The sequence below is a fragment of the Equus asinus genome, chromosome 15, assembly GCF_041296235.1.
Source record: "Equus asinus isolate D_3611 breed Donkey chromosome 15, EquAss-T2T_v2, whole genome shotgun sequence".
Taxonomy (NCBI): domain Eukaryota; kingdom Metazoa; phylum Chordata; class Mammalia; order Perissodactyla; family Equidae; genus Equus; species Equus asinus.
In genome coordinates, this window is record NC_091804.1 from 42,180,077 (window position 1) to 42,202,325 (window position 22,249).

Consider the following 22,249-nt stretch of genomic DNA (forward strand, 5'->3'; position numbering starts at 1 on the left):
CTTTAAAATCATCAGGGGGTGGGGGCCAGCCCCGTGGCCGAGTGGTTAAGTTCGCGCGTTCTTCTTCAGCAGCCCAGGGTTTCGCCAGTTTGGATCCTGGGCGCAGACACGGCACCGCTCATCAGGCCACGCTGAGGCGGTGTCCCACATGCCACAACTAGAAGGACCCACAGCTAAAAACACACAACTACGTACCAGGGGGCTTTGGGGAGAAAAAGGAAAAATAAAAATCTTTAGAATCCTGAGGGGAAAGCGGTGGGGAGTGTGAAAAAGATGGGCAAAATGTTGCTGATGAGCACATGGGAATCAATTATACTAATCTCTCAACTCTTGTGTATGTTTAAAATTGTGTTTATAAAAAGACAAATGGAACAAAATCAGAAACCAGGAACACAATAAAGACCAAGACCCGAGACTGCAAAACACCAAATCTATATTTACATCCACATATAATAACATAACTTTAAGCTGAAATATATCATAAATAAAACAAGTAATGTCTACGGTTTGACAACTTAAGTATCAACAATTAAAATAAATCAAACTGGAATGAAATAAATACACAAACAAAAGTCCAACGGATTGTACCTCTATTATATATGCACTGTTGTCACAAAGGAAAAAAACATACAAAACCAGTAGTATCCCAATAGTTAATACTGATGGACAAAAAAAATATATTTTGGAGTACAAGGGCTGTGGGACAAAAACTGATATTTTTATGCATTCAGAAATGTGGTTAGAAAGGAGAAATATGAAAGCCCCCAAAATTTCAGCAGAACACAAACTGACTTGTTTTCAAATAGATTTGGTGATTTTTTTTAAAGACAGGTTTAGATTTCAGCCCTCTGTTGTCACACGTCCCCTTTGAAGATTTACGGTTACACTCACAGCGAGCTCTCTGAAACAGTCATCGGATTAGACAAAGATCAAGTCAATCATCTTGCAAATGTGTTAATCTTCAAAAATAGGCTATAAAAGTGCAAAACTAGGAAAACAAAAATCTAGATTATGTACATATGGCTCAGCTTGTGAACAGGAAAACAGGTAAATAGTGTACACTTTCCTGATACAAAGCACTTCATTGCAATGCCAGCAGACTGATCTCAAATTAGGTCTCCCTTCAACCCAGGAGTTAAGACTTCTCTGTCAAGTACGCTTCATGTTGCATAATGAAAAGAAAGCAAAGGGAAAACAAAATCAGGATTCTTTTAGGACTTCAACCTTGCGCTAATGGAGAAGGGCAGGGCAAGAAAAATTAACAGTGCAAATTTATTGTTGAAACAGTTTTCTTAATAAAATATCTTGTGGTTGCTAAACCCACGTACTGCTGAATAAACTCAGCCATGGACAGACAGCACATTAAGGGAACAAAAGTTTCAAACAGCTAGTAAGCCAGCTGGTGGCTGTCTTTGCTTAAAACCCAAATTGCATGTACACGGAGAAAAATGCTGCTCCTTCAAAACAACCAAAAATGGGAAGACGACCAAGGTCTGGAAACAGATGACCTCCTTCCCAGATTACCAGAAGGCTCAGCCACGCAGTTCCTTCCTCCGAATCAACGCGTCTGTAATCAACTTGAGTATGTCCACAGTTAACCCAAATGCCAGACACACCAAGACTTCCAGATACAAACCTAAAATTCACCCAAAAACTTTCATTTCCTTTAAAATTGTTTCCAATATACGTAACTCACACGTAGAATTTAGCGTTTACATTTTTATATACTAATTTACAAGAATGCCCAAAAAACTGAATTTTCCAACAAAAATGATTAATTTCATAGAAAACAAATTGAAGTAACTCTACATACAGTTTCGTACGTTTACTGGCTGTTTGGCTGTTCTACAGAGGAAATGCTTCTTTGTAGACACATGCACTTAAAAATCCCACAAACCACCCTAGTCCCTAAGAAAAGCATCCAGAATCTGGAGTCTTCCACAGTCGACATGCCGAAATTTGCAATAAAAGGGCACCAAATTCAGGATGGTTGACCTCAATATATGCAGCATATATTTATAGAGGGTCAATACTTCCGCTAACAATTTTGTTAAGACAACAAATAGACTGCAGAGGATTTAACATAATACAAATCATTGAGAAATTTTTTTAAAAACATTTTAAATGAAAGAGCACAAATAGCAGAAACTGCTCAAAGTGATGAGCTACATGAGAGAAAAGAAATACACACAGGATTTAAACAAGCAGGTTTACAACTTATGTATTTACACTTTACCTGAGGTGCAAGCGTTATATACTTTCTCCCCACCCCACCCCCAACCCCAATGATTTCTTTTCAGCAGCGCTCAAGTATGCAAAAACTCCGCTTCTTATTTGGTCAATTCTAAAAAAAATATTATTCAGGGACAAAATAGAGATTTCCAGTCTCTATTTGTGTATACCCCAACTGTTCCAACTATAGTATTTATTGCTATTTGGTACAAAAGTTAACAGAACAACTTTACAAAACTGTAGTGTTCCTCATCTGTTCTATGTACAGTACAATCACAGCTTATTTCAGTAGCTTTCACCAGTTGCCTTCTCAAAGGATGAACTAATTTATTTCATGGAGAGTACACACTTGTATCCATCAGGACCTAAGGGGGGGAAAAAAGTGATTAAGATAAAACTGAACACAATTTTTAAAAATCTTTAAAATACAGTATAGTAAACAAATAAATAAAACCGAAGGGCTCTAGAAATGCAATGGGTTCCATTTAAGCTTGAGTTGTGCAATGAAAGTCCTGGGAGACTAAAGGAAGGATGCTGGTGCACCACTCAGGAGATGCTACTATATACTTCAGGGTGCATTAACGAGACAACTTAACCAAGAATCAGAATTTCTATCAGTTACACTAAGTCTGGCAAAGGGAACTGCCACCTCCAAGAAACTCTGACAGTTGCTACCTTATGAAAGGAAATGTATGGAGTGGACCAGGAGTATTTAACAAAACAAATATAACCTCTCCCCATGAGGAGGGTGCCTCAAACTTAAACATTTGCGGAGCCGACATCTATCGAGGTACCGATGCTATTCGTGGCACAGGGCTAGGTGCTGAACGAAGGTGATCTCCCAGGCTCAGCTAGGAGTGGAAGACAGACACGCAGCTGGGATGGCTGAAAATGGGTATGAGCCACACGTGCAAAGGGAACATCAATGTGGAAGCCGCCAGCTCCTGGCAAACATTTTGCAGAAACGACATGTGAGCTGGTCCTGAAGTGTCAGAGGGAAGTTGTTAGGGAAAGAGGGAGCTGGAAGGTGTTCCGATAGAGGGAAATCCAAGCAGAGAAGCCCAAAGGTTGCAGCAAGAGGCCAGAGCTGGACAAATAGCACGGTTACTATTTGCTATCTGCTGTGAATTGTATGGTGCATGGAATCTGTTAACTAATAATCTGCTCCTTTTAACCCATAAACTATTTATTTTTATGTTTTAATGTAGGATAGATTTAATCTCACTGCCGAGATTAAATTAATCTCACTTTACTCCCTCTCATTTCTGAGTGGGAGAGAAGAATGTAGAACTGCATAAGGCTTTTGACCCATGTGTGTCCCAATGGAAACGGGAAGGAGAGATTCCGCCCTGGACCATGAGCATCTTCATCTCTGTATCTAGGGCAGCGGGCACTCAGTCAACAGACCACTCCGTGACTACATGGTGGTGGTCTGACAGGACAAGAGTTATCCAAGAGAACGAAATTCTGCCCATGCGCTCCAATCTTTTCATTCAATTTATTGGTAAATGAGTCCTAGTGTAACTCAGACATCACACTCCCTGTCCTAACTTGGAATAAACTAAACAAACGTGCATACAACTGAGTGTTTTGCAGTTACTCGTCAGTTAGACACATTTGCCATGTGAACCAAAAAGTCAAAATAATCCTTCTATTTGCTCCTGTCTCCTCTCCTCCCCCAAGAGAGAAAGATTTACAAAGGCTTGGAACAAGCTCTTAATCTGGAGGGGCGGGACACAGGCTTGGGATCACGCAGATCTAGGACAAAAACCAGGAAAAATGCGGCCTCCGGCAGTTACATAATTCAAGTTGGTCTCATCTGTGAAGTGCGCACAGGACCTCCCAACCCAGGGGTCAGGAAACGCTTTCCGTATGGGGCCAGACCATAAACAATCCCAGCTTTGCAGACCATGTGGTCCCTGTCACAAGTACCCAACTCTCCTCTTGTAGCACAGAAGCAGCCAAGACAACACATAAATGAATGGATGTGGCTCTGTGCCAACAAAACTTTATTGACAAAAACAGAGGACAGTGTGCTAATCCCTGGCCTAAACCCCCTGCTTGTAAGGATTAAATGAGGTCAGATTTATAAAACACTTCGTCCAATGCCTGGCACAAAATGCTTAGCAAATTCCAGTTGCTATTATTATTTTTACCCTGAGAGCTCTGTTTTTAAACACCTTAAAAAAGTTAAACTAAAAGCAATTTTACTTTATATTATATAAAGTTATTTTCAATTAAATAAAATAGATACGTTATATTTGCTCACCTTTCTTCCCCCAAAATAGGAAATCAAGTTTTTTTGTCATTTGGTCGATAATGTGCATTCCCAATAAAATTCTCATAGTTTCTCTTCTGTAGCATGCTGCTAGATAAGTGTTGATATGACACAGGCCTTTTTCCTGGTTGAAAAAAAAAAGTATAAAAGGGCATTCAGAATTAAGTTCAAGCAATTAGGTAAGACATGTGTGGGCTGTTAGACGTCAATTTTTCAAAATTCCTAACCGTTATTGAGATCAGGACCCACGTGGTACCCATGTTGTAAAGTTACAGCTGCAATGTTTCCAAGTGCCCTGAAGGCATTTGTTAGCACAAAACTAAGTCACTAAAGCTAAAATTATCTAAGTAGTAGGTCGTCATTACTAAGAACTAAAAAGCCAAAAGAAAATGGCAGCATAAAATATTTGGAACCTACATGCATCATGAACCCAAACTACATGGAAGGAAAGAAAAAATATCAATTCAAAACAGGATTTCACTCGCAACACACAGCCTTTTCTCTTCAAGTAGAGACAAAATTTTGACCCATGTCCATTTTAAGCACCACGGGAGGAAAATGGATGCTTTTAATCAAAAGGCAGCAAAAATTATTTCATCATAATTTTTATAAAATTCACTGGAGTGTGTGAAAGCAACTGTTTTCTAATTTGCTGTCTCTACCAGGATCAACTGGCATCGAGCTATCCTTGATAGAGGGTTGTCACCACACAGAATCTTTAATTTGAAATTAATACAAACTGAGAGGTTTTAAATGGATTTGATTCTTTGGGCAACAGAAATCAGCAGTTTACACCCAACAGAGGAAGGCATGGTGGTTTAATCAAGTTTGCCAAGCAGACTTGTCCCAGGACACTCTGATCCACCTTTCCACGCACACGTCTATGTGCCACAAGCCTCTACGAAATGCTGCCATGAGGAAGCAGGGGCTTTAAAAACATCCCACGGGGGCCACCCCATGGCCGAGTGGTTAAAGTTCCAGGCACTCCACTTTCATGGACTGGGGTTCGCAGGTTCGGATCCCCGGTGTGGACCTACTCCACTTATCTGCCGTGCTGTGGAGGCGTCCCACATACAAAGTAGAGGAAGACTGGCGCAGATGTTAGCTCAGGGCTAACCTTCCCCAAGCAAAAAAGAAACAAGAGTAGGACTGGCAACGGATGTTAGCTCAGGGCAAATCTTCCTCACAAAAAAAATTCCATGGGGAGGATGCCAAAGTAATCTACAAGCGCAACAATTTATATATATATGGGGAAATAACATTGCTTTTAAAATTCACTTTATGTTTAACAAAGGCTGAAAAAACGGTATAATTCTAGAAGCCCTAATATCAAAAGCGCTCAAAAGATTGTTTCACCAGCAGTTCTTACACTTTCTGGTCCTGACAGGTCAAGGGTCTTCATGTGGCCCTGACTGAGCAGCCCCTCGGGGGCCATGTGAGAGGGCTGCATGCAATTCCGAGTTATCTAAGGTGTCTTTCCCGCTCAGAAGGAGTTCAGTCTAGCGGGGGTGGTAAGACACGGATGCAAGCCCCCGAATGCCCACTCCTGAGCGAGGCTGGGACTGAGCGTGGGCACACCACAGCATGCAAAGGAGAAAACAAGACGCGAGGAAGGCAAGTGAGCCGGGCCACATGACACCCGAAATTTCAACAGCAAGGACGAGGAGGGATCAGACCCGTGGTCCTCTGCCAGTCTGTCCATTATCACCCCACAAGGGAGAAAAGTTAGGGCAAGTTAGACACGCAGGAAGACGAAGCCGTCCTGCGGGGCTGTCACGGCCACATCTAAGGCTGACTGTCTCGCCGCTCCCCCCGGGGAAGGCCCGCGCCAGCGCCGTACCTTCCAGCGCCGCGCCCGGGGCGCCCGCGGGGCCGCAGCCGTACAGCCCGGCGCCGCCGAAGGCCTTCGGGACCGGGAGCACGTGCGCGTCCGCATCCCCGGAGCCCAGGAACCTCGGCTTGGGGGCCAGCACGGCGGGCGGCGGGCACACACAGTCCTGCGGCAGCAGCGACGCGATCCCGCGGACCACGTGGTACTTGGGCAGCTCGAAGCCGCGTCTGTAATTGGGCACGGGCTGCTCGTCGACGGCCGCGCCGCCCTTGGGCCGCTTGGGCAGCGGCTCCCCGAAGTCGGCCGCGCCCCGGCCGCAGAAGAAGTCCCTGGCGGCCGGCGCCCAGGGCCCGTCGGGCGGCGCGGGGAGCTCGGCGGGGCTGGAGCCCAGCGCGGGCGCCTTGGGCTTCGGCTCGGGCCGCTTCGTCTTCTCCGCGGCGGGAGAGGCGCTGGGCCTGCAGAAGATCTCGGCCGCCGGTCGGGCCGCAGGCCCCTGCGAGGGCCGGTGCGACTTCAGGTTACTTGGAGCTAAAGTGCTGGAGTCGATCCCTGAAGTGAGCGCGGCTTTGCCTGGCCCCGCGGGGCTCGGCTTCACCTTCTCCGCCGGCAGGGACTTGGGCTGCGCTGGGAAAGCAGGCTTGGCCTTGGGCTTCTGGAAATTCGACAAGGGAGGCACATCTTTTCCCAGTAAAGCTGGTGGGCATCCAGTACGTCTACTTCTAAGCAGAGACTTGCTCCTCGAGTTTTTGTGAATGTCGGGGTTGTACTTATGCTCCAGTCTCTGGTGCATCATTAAAACTTCTGGATAAAATGTCTTGAAGGTACAAAATGGGCAGGTGATACTTGGGATTAAACTTTTACTCAAGGAAATTGCTGGGCAACTGTGAAGAGCCCCAAGGGATAAATTTAAAGGTTTTTCTTGACAGTCCGTGCTTGGCTTGTACTTGCAGTCCGGTGCGATCTCTACTTTCTTCTCTTGGTGGCCGACTTCCCCAGTGTGGGCAGTGCTGCTGTCTGCTCGAGGAGTAACATCCACTTCTACCCTACAGAGAAGGTTATTTGCCTGAGGTTCAACTGCTGATTTCTTTTTTAACACGTCCAAGTAAGGAGGGGCAGGATTTTTGCTCATTTTGTCAGCACTGTCATCAGTTGCATTTTTATGGAAATCCTGAGTATCTCTGTGGACTGGTGAGAGGACAGCACTGCCCAGAACGTTCTGAAAGGCAGGGGCCATCCCCTTAAGCTGCTTTGCAGGTGGGCTGCCTTTAACATCTTTGGCACCATCAAAAAATCTTTTCAAATTTTTGGTTTGCGCACTGTCGGCGGTCAGGAGCGCCTCTTCGGTCTCCTGGTTCTTCCCATCGTTCTTGACTTCGGTGGCAATATCGATGTGCTTATCCTTGTGATGTCTCTCCAGGTGATACCGCAGAGAGGTCTTCTGGGCTGCAGCATAGTCACAAAATTCACATTTGTATGGTTTTTCACCTAAAACAAGAAATGTCACTATTTTACAGAAGTTTATGAAAAGCATCAAAATAGATCTTTGGAAACTAGAATCTAAGAGAGAGCGAACACAGGACTCTCTCCTTTTCTCGTCTCTATCTACTAATTTCACATCCAGGATTACCTGTGAGTTCTTTGCTTTAAACCCTTACTATGTGAGTATCTGAAAACATGAATACATCTTTAATTAAAAAAATTAAAGCGCACACTTTAGACTTAGTCTCATTTAATCTTCAGAATAGTCCTGTAGAAGTGAGTATTATTATCCTACTTTTACAGCTAAGAAAACTAGGTTGCTGACAGGTTCAATAACTTGCCCCAAGTTGCACAGCTCATGAGTGGAAGAAAAGAAATTCGAGTGCACACAGCCCCCGAAACCGTTATGCAGACTACAGCTGCTTCTACCATCCAAAGAAAAGACTATTGAATATAGTCTCATTTCATTCTAAATCATAAAAGTTAACACAAAAAAGCTGTGGCATTAAAAAATACTAAAGAGGTTTTTAATAAGATGAGTCAGGATACATTAGTCAGAAACTAAACAAGAAACCAACTTCAAAACACAAACAGTTCGCATTACAGTGACACTGAAAGAATTAAAATGACAGCTGCAATCTGCACGCTACACATTTATTCTGCAGCTAGTCCAAGGATCTAGCAGAACCACATCCTAATTCTTTGAACTAATACATGCTTTAAAAAAACTAAGTTCCTTACCTGTATGCGTTCTGAGATGAATATTGAGGTAATAATTGGAACGGAAAAACTTTCCACAATAACCACATTCTCTCGAGGATGTTAGATGCTTTGTTTTTCCTCCGTCATCATTTTTATCTTAAAGCAGAAACAAAAATATTTATGTAAGGCAGCTCAAGTACACGAACAAGGCAAGCTGACAAATATTCTTGACAGAAGCGTTTTTGGAAAGCATAAAATAATTTTTATGTTAGTGCCGGGGTAAACTTAAAAGGCTAAACACCAAATGTTGTTTTGAGATTGTTTGAAGTTTTCTAACAAGTGTGCATTTTTTTTTCCTGAGTATTGCAGAATTTGCTGTTAAAGATTCAGCTCTTTGCCTTAATCACAAGAAAAGATCATTTTATAGAGTGAAATGCACGGGCAGCCTTCTGTCCCCCCAACATGTCTGAGCCGAGCAGGACCTGGCAAACTACGCCGGACCTGCATGCCCTGGCTAGGACGGCCAGCTTCTTCAAAGAAGTAATTTAGAAAACGGAGCCAATGTAAATTGCCAATTTTCCCAACCACCAGGGAAGAATAAGGTTTTTTTATCTTAAGATCAGACAAGTGACCACTAGAGGGTAGCAAGCACAACTTAATCTTTACAGAAACTAAGTTTGGCACTGGGCAATCACCTAGGAAAGTTTGTCAAAATTTAGCAACGTTTTAGAAAGCAGATTGTATTGTCCACCAACACTCACAGGGGCAAAATATACCTGACAAACCAAAATTTGTCCCCAAATGACTATGCATTAAACTTTAAGCTTCCATCTCTGCAGGACGATCAGGACAGTGTATCTCGTGTGCAACAGAGTAAAGGTCCATTGGGACACTAATTAAAGGACGATGATACCACAAACACCAGCCTCCAAGAGACAATTAGATCCACTACAGTCGAGATACCTGCTCCCCAAAAGCGAATACTTAAGTTCTAGATAAACTTCCTCTTATCAGACTACATACATTACAGTATGACTACAGCAGAAGGCAGGTCATCTGTGAAAATGCAGCATTACTAAGCTGGTCATTTTGCCTTGAAAACTGTTATTTCCAACTAAAAGGCCTCTTCCCTGCTCCTTCCACATTTTGCATTCTAGATCATTTACAGTTTACCGATTTTAAACAGCAGCTTACGCGTGAACCTTGGCGAGCCTCCCTGTGCAGTAAAGAAAGGACTGCACCTTCTGTCCCCTAGACCCCTCTGAGGAAAATGTATCCGCCTCGCCACCTCTACACCCCTCTGGACATTCTAAAACAGCAGGGACAGCCCTTGATCTAAAAAGGTATCATGAAGACTTTCAAAAATAATTTACATCAACAACCATCATTAAACCTATTTATACAAGTTGAAAAAAATAAAAAATACATTATTCACTTTGCTTTTTGATCTTAAAAGGCAATCTAGGGGCCGGCCCGGTGGCGCAGCGGTTAAGTTCGCACGTTCCGCTTCTCGGCGGCCCGGGGTTCGCTGGTTCGGATCCCGGGTGCGGACATGGCACTGCTTGGCAGCCATGCTGTGGTAGGCGTCCCACGTATAAACTAGAGGAAGATGGGCACGGATGTTAGCTCAGAGCCAGGCTTCCTCAGCAAAAAGAGGAGGACTGGCAGTAGTTAGCTGAGGGCTAATCTTCCTCCAAAAAAAAAAAAAAAAAAAAAAAGGCAATCTAAAAATAGCCAGGTTGATAGTAAATAACACCAAGATACATCTAGACCAGAAGACCACATCATAATCTAAATTTAGGAAAATCAATTCCCTAATACAGAAGGCGCAGCTTTCTTTCTGACAGCCACACCCAACTAGCTAGTTTATAGCTGGGCCTCCTCTTAGTGCAATTTCCTACTTCCAGCTATGTGTCAGGATTTACAGTATGTTGCATCATATCCAAAAAGTTGTGAAATGCCTTTCTTCTAACACAAAGGCCATGAAACGTCCGCATCTACCTGCTTCCTGCTCCTTTGACATCACCTTTGCCTTTACAGTGCTGTTCTTTAGAAGACTGTGAACTTGTTAGAAATAGGCTGTGGAAATTATCCTTGGGAGGTGGAAGACAAGGGTCATGAGCCAATTTTGCAAAGAGGGAAATGAGGACAAAGAAAGGTTAAGCAACATGTATTCAAGAACACAGTGGTAGAACCAGACTAAACCCAAGACTTGGCGCTCCCAGCTCGTACCAGGTATTCTACGTGCCTGGTGACCAAGTCTTGTGCCCACACCACCTACTGGCAGAATGTGACTGACCATTTCTTGGAGGGCACTGAGGCATCTCCTGGGCCTCATTATCTCCCCATTATGCCCCTGAACAGTCCTGACACTAAAAGGAAATCACTTAGAAGACTAGAGGTCTGTGTTTAAAGCCTTTTTTATGATGTCATTAGGACACCATAATGTGTTTTCTAGACTTCTGAAAACTGAAGATTGCAGTTCGCTAAGCACTAGGGTTCCTGTGTCCCAGGAAACAAAACATTCTAAATATTTGATATGAAAACTACTACTCTCATATCCATCACATGATCAGAGAAAGAACTGGGCACTGGCTTAAGAGAAGAGTCCACTGTGTTATCTGGTCACACAGAGTTCTCAGAAGATACCAACACACAATCAAGTTACAATGAAAGGAGCAGGTACTTGGTTTTAACTGAAGACCACTTTTGTAAATGATAATGTTTCTCTAAGACTAATTCACATTCTCATCATTCACTTGTTGATGAAGCAGGGGTTTGTTAACTGTTTTCAAGCAGCAGAATCCTTTATTCAAACAAAATCTTAAGTAGATATGAGAAGCTCTGGTTGAAGTGAGGGTGGGCAAGACGTGAACCCTCTGCCCTAGATGATGCCAACTGTGACTCAAGAAATAATATGTCAACAGGCCTTCAGTGATGGCTTCCGTTTCCTATAAAGCCCTGAGTACCTTAAAAATTTGACTGAGCAAATGAGATTTCTTAACATCTTTGGTGTGTTCACATTCCCTCTATTTCACAGACTTAGTTACTGAGCTAATTGTTAATGAATACCGGCCCCCCAGACATAAAGGACAGGGGAAAAGGCAGCAGCAGAGGGTGTCTCTAACAGTAATTTCTTGCTCTGGTTGATAATCACTCCCAGGAGCTCTTGTGACCACTAAAAATCCATGTGGAATAAATATATGAGAGCTGGGCCTTGACAGAGAGGGAAGCTCATTGCCTAGAAGGGTAACTTTGTTTTTATAGATAAGATCAGGAATGCCAGAAAAACTTAACTGAAGGCCAGGGTCTCTCAACCCTGATGCTACTGACATTTGTGGCCGGACCATTCTCTGTGGTGAGGCTGTCCTGTGCACTGTAGGATGTTTAGCAGCATCCCTGGCCTCTACCCACTGGGTGCCAGCAGCACACACACCCACACAGCTGTGACAACCCTAAATATCTCCGACATTGCCCAATGTCCACTGGGGGCACAACCATCTCAGTTAAGAAGCACTGCCTTAGACTGATGTGTAAGTTGAAATAATGTGTGTCCTTTGTTAGCAGAATAGAAAATCACAGCATTTTCAGAACAGGAAGAAACCTTTAAGCCTTTTAACTCAACCCTATTGTTACAGAAATGAGAAAATTAAGCCCAGAGAGGTTAACTGACTGACCACAGGGTGGTACCCAGAAGAGCCTGGACTCAAACCCAGCTCTCCAAACCCCCCAACCTGCCCGCCTTCTCTGGGATGCAGAGGAGGGAACGGCATGCGGTGGAGCAGCTTACCCAAATGGAGCCCTTCTGGAAGTCCATCCTCAGATCCATCTTCAGAGCCAACTTCACGATCGATGGCTCCATTTTCATCCAGGGTGGTGGTTAGGTCTGGAGAACACGTCCTAGGCTGCCTTCCATCGACTGCCATGGTTGGCGACTCAGCATCCGCCCTCCTGTCCTTCTTGTGTACTCTGGAGTGCAGGACCAGCTGGTGGTAGGTTCTGAAAGCTTTGCCACATTCGAAGCAATGAGTGGGCTTATCTTTGTTACTGGCTAACTTGGGGTCAGCATCCACGGAAGGCACTTCACCGTTAGAGTGTCTAGGCTTCTCCTTATCTTGTGAGAGGCCTGTACAACCACTTTTACTTGTTTTGGACTTTCCAGAACCTTCAGAATGGCTTTTACTCGCATTCCAAATTTCGCCGAGCTCTTCTTTTTCTGAACACGAGTCGTCGTTGTCAGTGCTTCCTTCCTGCCCGGGCTGTTCCTTCACTTCTCGGCAAACGGCAACTTTTCCCTTGGTGGCCAGCTGCCAAGCCTGATAGGTGGTAAACGGATCGAGCTGAGGTATCCATTTTGCGGGCTTCTTCATGGTTTCGGGGTGAGATTTTGGTCTTAAGTTAAAAAACTGCAGGAACTCTTCCCCCGGAGATGGCCTTCCCTCCTGCTGAGAGTCTGTTTGTGTACTGCTGGTACCGGAAGCAGTTTCTTTGGTGTGCATCTTCCTGTGATCAATTAGACTTTCTTTATTTGGAAATAGGAAGCCACAAACCATGCAGATTTTGTAAGGCGATGAGATGCTCTCGGCTGCGTGCTCCTGGACGACCTCGTTGATTGTGACTGGACTCTCCAAGCCCTGCTGCAGTTTGCTCTTGGCCCCCGATTTGCCAGTGTGTGTTCGCATGTGATTTTTAAGAAACCACGGCTCCTTGAATCTTCTTCCACACACATTACACCCGTAAGTGAAAGAGTCCTTATGTTTCTTCATGTGGATCTCAACATCAAAAGCGACTCTAAATGTCTGCCCGCATACTTCACAGCTAAATTCTTCATTTTCTTTGCAATTCTTGTCCTTTGGAGCTTCTGTTCTCACTTGACTTTTATCAAGAGGGCTAAGATACTCTGCTTCAACACGCAAAACGGCCGGTTCACAAAGGATAGGCCGATGCTGCACTAAGACATGTTTATTAAGGTCTTCTGAATGTGTGAAGGTCTGATTGCAAAACATGCAGTCCAAGGGCATATATCCTTCTATCTGGATTACGTTTTTCTCTTGGGTAGCTCTGAAAGGAACAACCGCGGTCCCTTTGATTGACACGGCATCATCGATCTCCATTTGGGTGCCAAGAGAATTGCCAATAACTTCTGGTCCGTCCATATACACTAAGAGGGACTGAGTTGGCATGTTTCCTGTCACGTAAGGATTGTATATAAAACAAGAATCCGGCTGAGGAATTTCTGGAGTTGGAATAAGGCCACTTGTAAGACTTGTCACTCACACCCCCAGCAGCCCTGGGCTTCAAAACTAGAGCAAATATTTGTTATAAAAGTTCAAAAGAAAGTGTATATTCCTCCAACTTCTTCTCCTCGGAAGTCTTAGGAAGCTCAGTGATAGAGACGATCACTGGTTCTTTCCACAAAGCGGACAGACTCCTCAAGGCTTTGATTCAAACATGAGTCAGCACAAAGCATTAGTTCTCTTTGTCTCCATTGAGCGAGTGATTCAGTTGAGCAAGAAGTCAATTCCAGCAACCTGGAGACAAGGGATTTCCAAAACCTAGAGGAGGGAAAAAATAGCAACCGTTAGCCAGTCAGAGGAGACAGAAGGCTGGGGCAGATGACTCACAGTGGGCTTTTCCATGGAGCAGAGAAGGAACTTAATGCAACTGCTTCACTTTTAACTAATAAGGTGCGTCCTGTTAAACACGCGTTAATGAAATCATGAGCATTTTATCCGATCAGTACACTTCGCAAATCACCAGAATTTCATCCAGTCGAGAAACTTCAAACATGCCGCTTTAATGATTTAAATCTAAAATGTCAAGTTTCAGGACACAAATTGTTAAATTCAGATGAGTATGTTTTAAATGCCTACTAAAATGCACACATGTATCCTTATAAACAGCCTCTACAAAGCTAGAGACTAAAAGAATTGTTAAAAATAAGATGACAAAGCACTTCAGGTAAAATTTTAAAAGCCAGAGCTTCAAACTTCTTATATACAAACAAACACACAAGAAACACAAATGCCTAAAAGCACACTTGAAGATTACACACACACACACACACACAGGTCAACAACGTAAGCACACAAAAACAGGAACCTCTCCTGGTTCAGGAAATACAGACCGCCACAGAACGGGCGCTCAGCTTGGCTGAGGGGAACCCTGATATATGTTGGTTCACTGGATATTCTAAACCTCCATCCACTGCCCAAATTTCAGTGTTCTTCTAACAACTTTCTGCCTTTGACAAACGTTGAGTAGGGCCTTCCTTGTCCAAGCAATAAATAAGGAAGTACAGACACAATTCACTTGTGAATGCACACGTCTGAAATACAATCTGCAACACAGCTGATTCAACACGGCTGAGTCTTTAATCAGAAAATGGACCCCCTCATTTTTTAATCCACCTTTCACATTATGCCTTGGCCAGGTGAAAAATGGATTACTTTATTTAGCTCTGCAGGCTCTGATTTAGAAGCTAATTTTCACTCGGAGAAGAATTAACCTCTGAAGCCAGTACCCGCCACCTCTATGGCAAGCCTAGGAATTGTTTCTAAACAGTCCCAACTCCTTTAACTGAAGTCAGTTAATTCCACCCAAGAAAACAAAAAGACAGGCAAACCACTCCCACCACAGTCAACGTTAAAAAACACACTGCTTTACTTTCCTTCTCTCCACTTCCTCAAAGAGCAAGGGCCTGCAGGCTCAGAGAGGAGGGGGAAACATTTTCTTCCCCTTCTTTACACTTACGAAAAAAGAAAATTCTCATACTACTTGTTATCTGTAGTTTTGAAAAACTAGATCTTTAAGCTTTTCTAAATAAAACTGCAGATCAAAGATTAGGGTAAAGAAAGAAGGTACTGAGGTGTTTTATCTTAATGTCTTAGTCTTTTGTGGCAGTCACAATGGAGGGTAAACACATGGGCTGCCTACCAGCTTGGTGGGACATAATGGAACACTCTCCAGCGACCGGAGTTCTAGTCCCGACTAGACTAAGGCACAACCTTAAAGTCGCCAGCACACACCTCCCCTTTCTCTATCACCTTAATGCAGACAGTAGAATTACAGGATCGCCCTCAATGTTCCAAAATTCTCTGGTTCCGGGGGTAGATTTATGGATAGACATACTCAAAAGAACATTTAACGACTATGCTAATCAAGATAATAAATGATATTTGGATATGTGACTGATAATTTAGGTTTCTATGTAGTCATTCACTCACTCAACAAATATTTACTGAATGCCAGTGTCCTGGGTAATATTTTAACTGAAGAATTAACAGCAAATATTCTGGAAAAGCAGTTAAACTCTGACAGCCCTGTTTTCACTGGCCAACAGCTAAATGAGAAATAGGGAAACAACTCAATGAATTCGACACAAAGCCACATGGGTTAATTTCAATTTGAATAAAGTTTGTCCTTCATTTGAAGTCCTTTCTACTTTTTGGTGCCAAAATACCCTTTTTTTAAAAAATGAAAGAGTAGCAATAGCAAATAGAGGGGGTTTTTTTAATGCCCCAATTTGGCAAAATCAAAATTAGTCCCCCCCTTTGCCAGACTTCATTATTATTATTAGAAATTTGACTAGTCTGTGACATTCTTAAATTTGGGAGAAGTCGACTTTTCCATAAATAATCTTTCCCAAGAAAACACTAACCCTAAACTCAATCTCTGGATTAGAAACATGATGTGGGGACATCCCTGTTATTTCCCACCCAGAGGAACAACCTGTACAGAAACGCCCGTCTTAGAAAGTTTCGCTTCAATTTTTAGCTCTGAAATGTTCCAGTATCTGAGTTAATACACCATCAGCTTCGAACCCGAGACCCAAAGGATTGGTAAAGGGGGCACAGTGGGAAATCATCTTAGGAGAAAAAAGAGCTTCAGTTTTGCCCAGGAGAGTGACTAGGATGGAGGCCCGAAGATGAGGAGAAGCATGTCCCAGGCCAGGAGTCTTCCTGCGTGGACAGATGGGGAAGACCACCCTCCCAGGCCAAAGCAAAGTGTTTCTTCCTGTAGGGAAGCTTCTGGGACAGATTCTGGCAGCCGTTAACTGTGCCCAACTGTCCTGAGCACGAGACTACCTCGGGTCACAGCAGTCATTACTACTCATCCAAAAGAGATGAAAACCCTAGTCAGATCCTAGGAGCAGAGACGCTGTCAGCCTGGCTCACCACTGCCCCCTAGTGCCTAAACGGGTCCCTAGCACAGGGCTGGCCGTCAATAAACACCTGGTGAATACACACACAAATACTCAACAACTAGTACAGGTGTAGAATCAGCATGCATATCTCTGGCCACAGTCACCAACCATAACTGATCTGGTATTAAAATTAACTTGGATTTTCATCAAAACTTCTACATGGCTATCTATGGCTGCCATCTAACTACCATTCTCTGCAATTTCAAGCGTGTAATAAAAAAATGAATCATATTTAATCATACCATAAAGGTGACCAGCACAGGAAAACTGCATCCCTTGGATTTATAACCACTCTCCTTATTGACTCAACAAAACAAAAATGCGGGCCTGCTAGAAAATCTCTGCTAGCAAGGCCCTCAACTCTTGCCTTAGAAACTAGAATGGATGTAGACTAAAGACTTCCTTATACTATAAATCACTAACTGCATTGCTTAAAAACAATCTGCTAAACAAAAATCAAAAATCTTTAGAGTGATTGTAATAATAAAGACTTTAATAACAGAACTTACAGAAAATAGACATTCTAATTACTGATAACAAGTCACCATTCCAATCGAGTGAAGTGTGCACACGCGCACACAGCCTCCCCCGAACCTTCAGACTTCTAGGCGCAGTGCACACGAGACCGACAGGACACCGAAGGCACTGCTGATAACGTACACGTCTTGACAAAGAAGTGAAGGGGGAAAGGAGGAGGACATGATAATCCAACACCTACAGTCTAAGTGCTTTTAGTTTGCAGAAAAGTGAGCCTCTGAACACACACAGTTTCCCGAAAGGCACTTTGCAAAAATGTTTTTTCAATGTCTAAAAAAAATTAAACCTTTACTCAGGTAAACAAGAGCACTTAAGCTTCAGCCATACACCCCAAGGCACCTAAGGCAACAGGTTATTTGGTACAATCTTCTATTTTAAGAAAATACTAGGGCTTCATTTATATTGTGATTACTTTAAGTAGAGACTGGTTTTTTTTAATTTACCACAATATAATCTTTGGAAAAAAAAAAGTAGGAATCATATTGCTATAACCATCTGAAGTGTGAGTCTGATGTTCTTGAGGCCATTTCTTGTTTTTGAAAAAAAGTAGACATTCGTTTGTGACTAAAGCTACCGTGAATTCCGCCACTACCTGTAAATCTTGAAATGAGCAAATATTACACATTTTACAATGCTTAGGGAAAAGCACAATAGTCTGTGCTTAAGCACACCAAATGAGAGGCAAGGACCCCTTGCTGACAATGGCCGTAACCTGGAAAGACTGCTCTGTATGTACAGATGGACTCGAACAGTTAACCTAGAGACAGCACCTCTCTACTTGAGCTGAACAGGTTATCTCACATCTCTTGATACGGAAAATTTATTACCATAGTATGGAGTGATAAGGGATTCAAAGTCCTCAAAAACTGTCAAAAACCCATAAAAATTCTATTTATAGCCAAGTAATGTGTAGCATTCCTGCAAATCTACTTTTTCCCCAAGTCACTTAAGCGTTGAAATAAATGATCATTAAAACATCCAACCTAAACTGCCGGCCTATGGGCAACTCACGTGCATCCTTTAAACTGCAAATTTATCTCCAAGACCGAGGAGGAAACCTAACAGTTTTTCTATAAATTTTCCTTCTATATTTCACACAAACTGTTTTTTCCTTCATCTGACAAGTGAAGAGAACTCTACATGGTAATCTACAGTAGGAATCAAAACCCGTAACTTTAAACCCTTCAACACCACTTCAAGGAAATCACCAAGCTCATGCCCAGGAGCTAAATAGGCAACACAAGTTTCCTGATAGAGCTGTGGAAAGATGCTGAAAAGTTCAGTGAAACACAAAGATTAAAATTTACAGTCAGTAACACAACTTCAACTCTTCAAAAACAAATGATCATTCAAAGGCAGTTTGGGAAGATCCTTACAGGACAAGAGTCTTATTTTCTTGAAACTGTATGTAAGTGCTCAGTTCTAAAAGGACAAGAGACCAAAGCACCATAAAAATACAACCCTATGAGCATATTTGAGTGTCATGATTAAAAACTCTGCCTGATTCATTCCAAATCAGACCAGGTCAGTTAAAGGATCTTACTGTGAACTTAAGGCACCACATATTAGCTTCAGTTTCAATATTAGAATCAATATTAACAGACACGGTGGCCTGTACACTGGCTTTTAAAATTTTCATCTTACCCTGAAAAGAGAACTATTTAAGGGAAATGAATTAAAAAAGAATCTTAATTAAGCAAGATCAAGCATTCTATCCATGAATTTCTAATATTACTGCTTAGCCAGTACTACCTTAAATATTTTGAAAGGATTTTAGACAGGACTAACTTCAGAGAGAAAGAGAGAGAAATAAAGATTTCAGCAAACTAAAAAACTGTTCTATCCTTATGGGTATTCTTTAACTCTCTACAAAGAAAACACTGAATGTGTCTATGCACACACAAATAACTGTATAGATATAGATATACAAATAACTATAACCATTAAACGTCACTGCCCTACTCACCTACACCTCTTTTTCCACAAGGCCAAACGATGAGTGTTCTTAATTAGGCCCAACTTAACTCACTTCAGATTAAATAGAAACATGGGCAACGCCTGTGAAGGCAGAGGTCCTTCCTTAGCCACATTCAAATACCCTCTCCCCTTCGCTGTGTTGAGTAAATACTAAAGTTGTACGGCTGGCCTTTTCAAGTCACCTGTTTGCTTTCAAAATTGAGGGGAAAAAGTCTCCTTTCAACTAACACATTAAAAATCACTATTCAGTAGATTTCTATACTGAACTGAAAAAAAATGTATCCATTGGCTCAAAAAAAAAATTCTGGTATAACTCAACTGTTTTGAAGTTACCCTGATTTGATACAGTCAGGAAAAATAAAAATAAGTATTTCTCCTAATGCTGATTCAAGAACAAAACATACCTGGACTCTCCATCTCCAGTCCATATAACTATGTTTTAAATTCAGACAGTTTCCTGACACTAGAAACTAATGAACACCGACACACAAAACACCACACACACCCATCAAAACACCAGCATCTCACTCCAGGGCAGCTTTTCTATACGAAATGGAGGAATGTGTAGGTCAAGAACAACTTTGGTAAAGCTTAAGAACAAAGGCTAAGGAATTACACTAATTCCCTCATACAACTTACTCAGCTGTCTTTTCAGGTTTAGTAATTTTATTTCTCAACTTTATCATAAAATTACCAAACTGGCCCCAAATTTCCAGTAACTCAGTAATGTTGTTACACGGGACAGGAAGTAATGGGGATGTTAAGAACAGTCAGCCAACAAGTGTTCAAATGTAAAGTTTTTTAATGAGCATTCCAATGGTAAGCATAAAAGAGCAATTTGTGGTGGCAGCTGGCTGACAGGGGCTGCCCTGGATTTATCTGGAAGACAGATTTATACAAGAATTGAGTTTGCTCATCACGAGCTGCAAATTTTAGGAAAGAATGGCCCAGTCCCCCCACTTCCTCAAAGTCAGATTTCTATCTGCCCTCCTGGTCTCAATTCAAAATCCTTTGCCCCACATACCACTGCAAATTTGCCTAACTATATTATCAGTTGGAAAAAAGAACCCAAATCACCTTATTCCTAAAAGCCAGCATTTCAGGAAAGTTTTTATATTGTGCCCAAAATGAGGCCATTAAGTTACAATGATCAAGTTTCCCTCGCCAGAATTTAAGAAATTTCCTGCTGTCTTTGTGTAATTCATTCTTTCTTCCATGTGCATTTAAACTCAACACCCCTCCCCCCAAAATCTGGAGATGAGGTGTACAAACCAAGACTCCTCCACTGTCACGAGGCCAATTTACAAGCTGTAACTAACCTCTTCCCTATTTAGAATATTTAATATGATTAGGAGTCCTTTAATTCCAATTCAGGAGCTGTTCGGTAAACACCTTCTAGGTTTTTATTTTGTAATACCTCAGTTAATTTGAAAACTATTCTACATCCTCCAATTGTAGTCATTTACTTTAAAAACCTCATTACATTTATTTTATGCTACTGGAATACTCATCAGTTTCTACAACTGTCTCATATTTTTCATTCCTACTCTGTAATTCTAAAGCTTGAAAATATACAGCCATTGCTCAGTACTTTGGCTTCATCTTCCAATTCATTTATTAAGTATACTGCTATTTATTAAGCATTTATTAAGATTAAACTGAAATAGGAAATTAGGAATGAACCATTTAAAATAAGTCACATCCAGTAACCTCAAAAACCCTAACACACAGGCCATACTGGCATACACGAGACGGAACAATCTGAACCGAAAATTTTGTTGAGCAAATGGAAACAAAGCTTCATGTAAAACATAAAAAAAGGTGCAACCATTCATGGTCCTAAGAGAGTCAGATAAAAGTACATCTTTTTTTTAAAGTAGTAGCTTATAGGCAGTCAAGAGTCATTAAAACTACTCGAAAGTTCTTATCAACCAATATCATGTTTGCGACAACTGTGAGAAAAGAATGTAATTTTATAAAGTGGGAAAACAGCACATCTTTGGGGACCCCTGAGGCTCTAATCAAGCGATTCAGAATGAAGAGTGCTCTGGGGCTGGGGAAAGGCCTCCCTGCTGTGGCAGAAACATGCCATTTCATCATAAATGCTGTTAAGAGAGAGAAAAGTGATTAGCATTTATCTGAAGTGAGGAGGCGGAGGGACTCAGTCCTCGCCAGGCCATTATATTCCTTAATTATTTCATCAGTTTGTAAGTGACTTGATGATTAAGTCTTATTTTCAGATTTCCTCTTTGAAAGGACCACTGGAAGCACACACGGGCTGCGATTCCTCCCTGAGGTTTCACTGCCAAAAATGGAGGATCACAAAGAGAATGCAAATGCACCTCCACCTTAAAAGCAAGGCAAAGCCAAACCCTCCAGCCCTCTCTTAGTCCCCTACTACCTGGGGGAAGAAAAAAATCAAGTTATAATCAAAACAGATCCTTCAGGGTGAAGGGGGGAAATATTTTCAACAAATTTTATCCAACCGGTGTATTAGTTCCTTTTTTTGATTAAGAAGTGAAAGGGAATAATATGAACCCAAGACAACTGCTAAACTTCGATCTCACAAGTTATAAAAAACAGCCAAGGTCAGACTGCAGAGTGTTAGAAGGCACTGTGAAGATGGAAGGACTAAAAGAAGTGGACACAGAAGAAAAGTATGTGTTCTTTCCCCAGAAAAGTCATAATCTTTTCCTCTACTTCCTCCTCCAGCATGTAAATCAATGTGCAGTCCTGAAGGAGCGGCCTTTCTCCTCGCATCAAATCATTCAAATTCCACACAATCAGATGATTAACCCTATTCCAACAAGCCAAACAAACTATCAATTTGTCTGGTAGCTACTGACTTTGGGATTTTTAAATAAGTCACTGCCTCTTGAATTTCATACTTACATAACTGCTTAAAAATGGCAGCAATGGGGGGGGGGTGCCTTCGACTAAAACACCAGGATTAAAAAAACACACACGGCTAGAGTCTTTGGAATACTGAACAAAACAGTATCTAAAA

At 42.2% G+C, this 22,249-nt stretch overlaps 1 protein-coding gene across 6 annotated transcripts in view; it reads right to left on the reverse strand.

Moving 5' to 3' along the window:
- Positions 1-416: 416 nt before the first annotated feature.
- The window catches only part of ZNF217 (zinc finger protein 217), a 38,195-nt gene continuing 16,362 nt past the window's right edge, over positions 417-22,249 (reverse strand). For all 6 annotated transcript variants that reach the window (XM_044748009.2, XM_070486151.1, XM_070486150.1 and 3 more), the window contains 5 exons: positions 12,313-14,077; positions 8,562-8,678; positions 6,351-7,826; positions 4,502-4,634; positions 417-2,597 (listed from right to left, as the gene is read on the reverse strand). In XM_044748009.2, the coding sequence (XP_044603944.2) occupies positions 4,525-4,634; positions 6,351-7,826; positions 8,562-8,678; positions 12,313-13,705 (3,096 nt within the window). In that variant the 5' untranslated portion in view covers positions 13,706-14,077 and the 3' untranslated portion in view covers positions 417-2,597; positions 4,502-4,524. The remainder of the gene's footprint in view (positions 2,598-4,501; positions 4,635-6,350; positions 7,827-8,561; positions 8,679-12,312; positions 14,078-22,249) is intronic.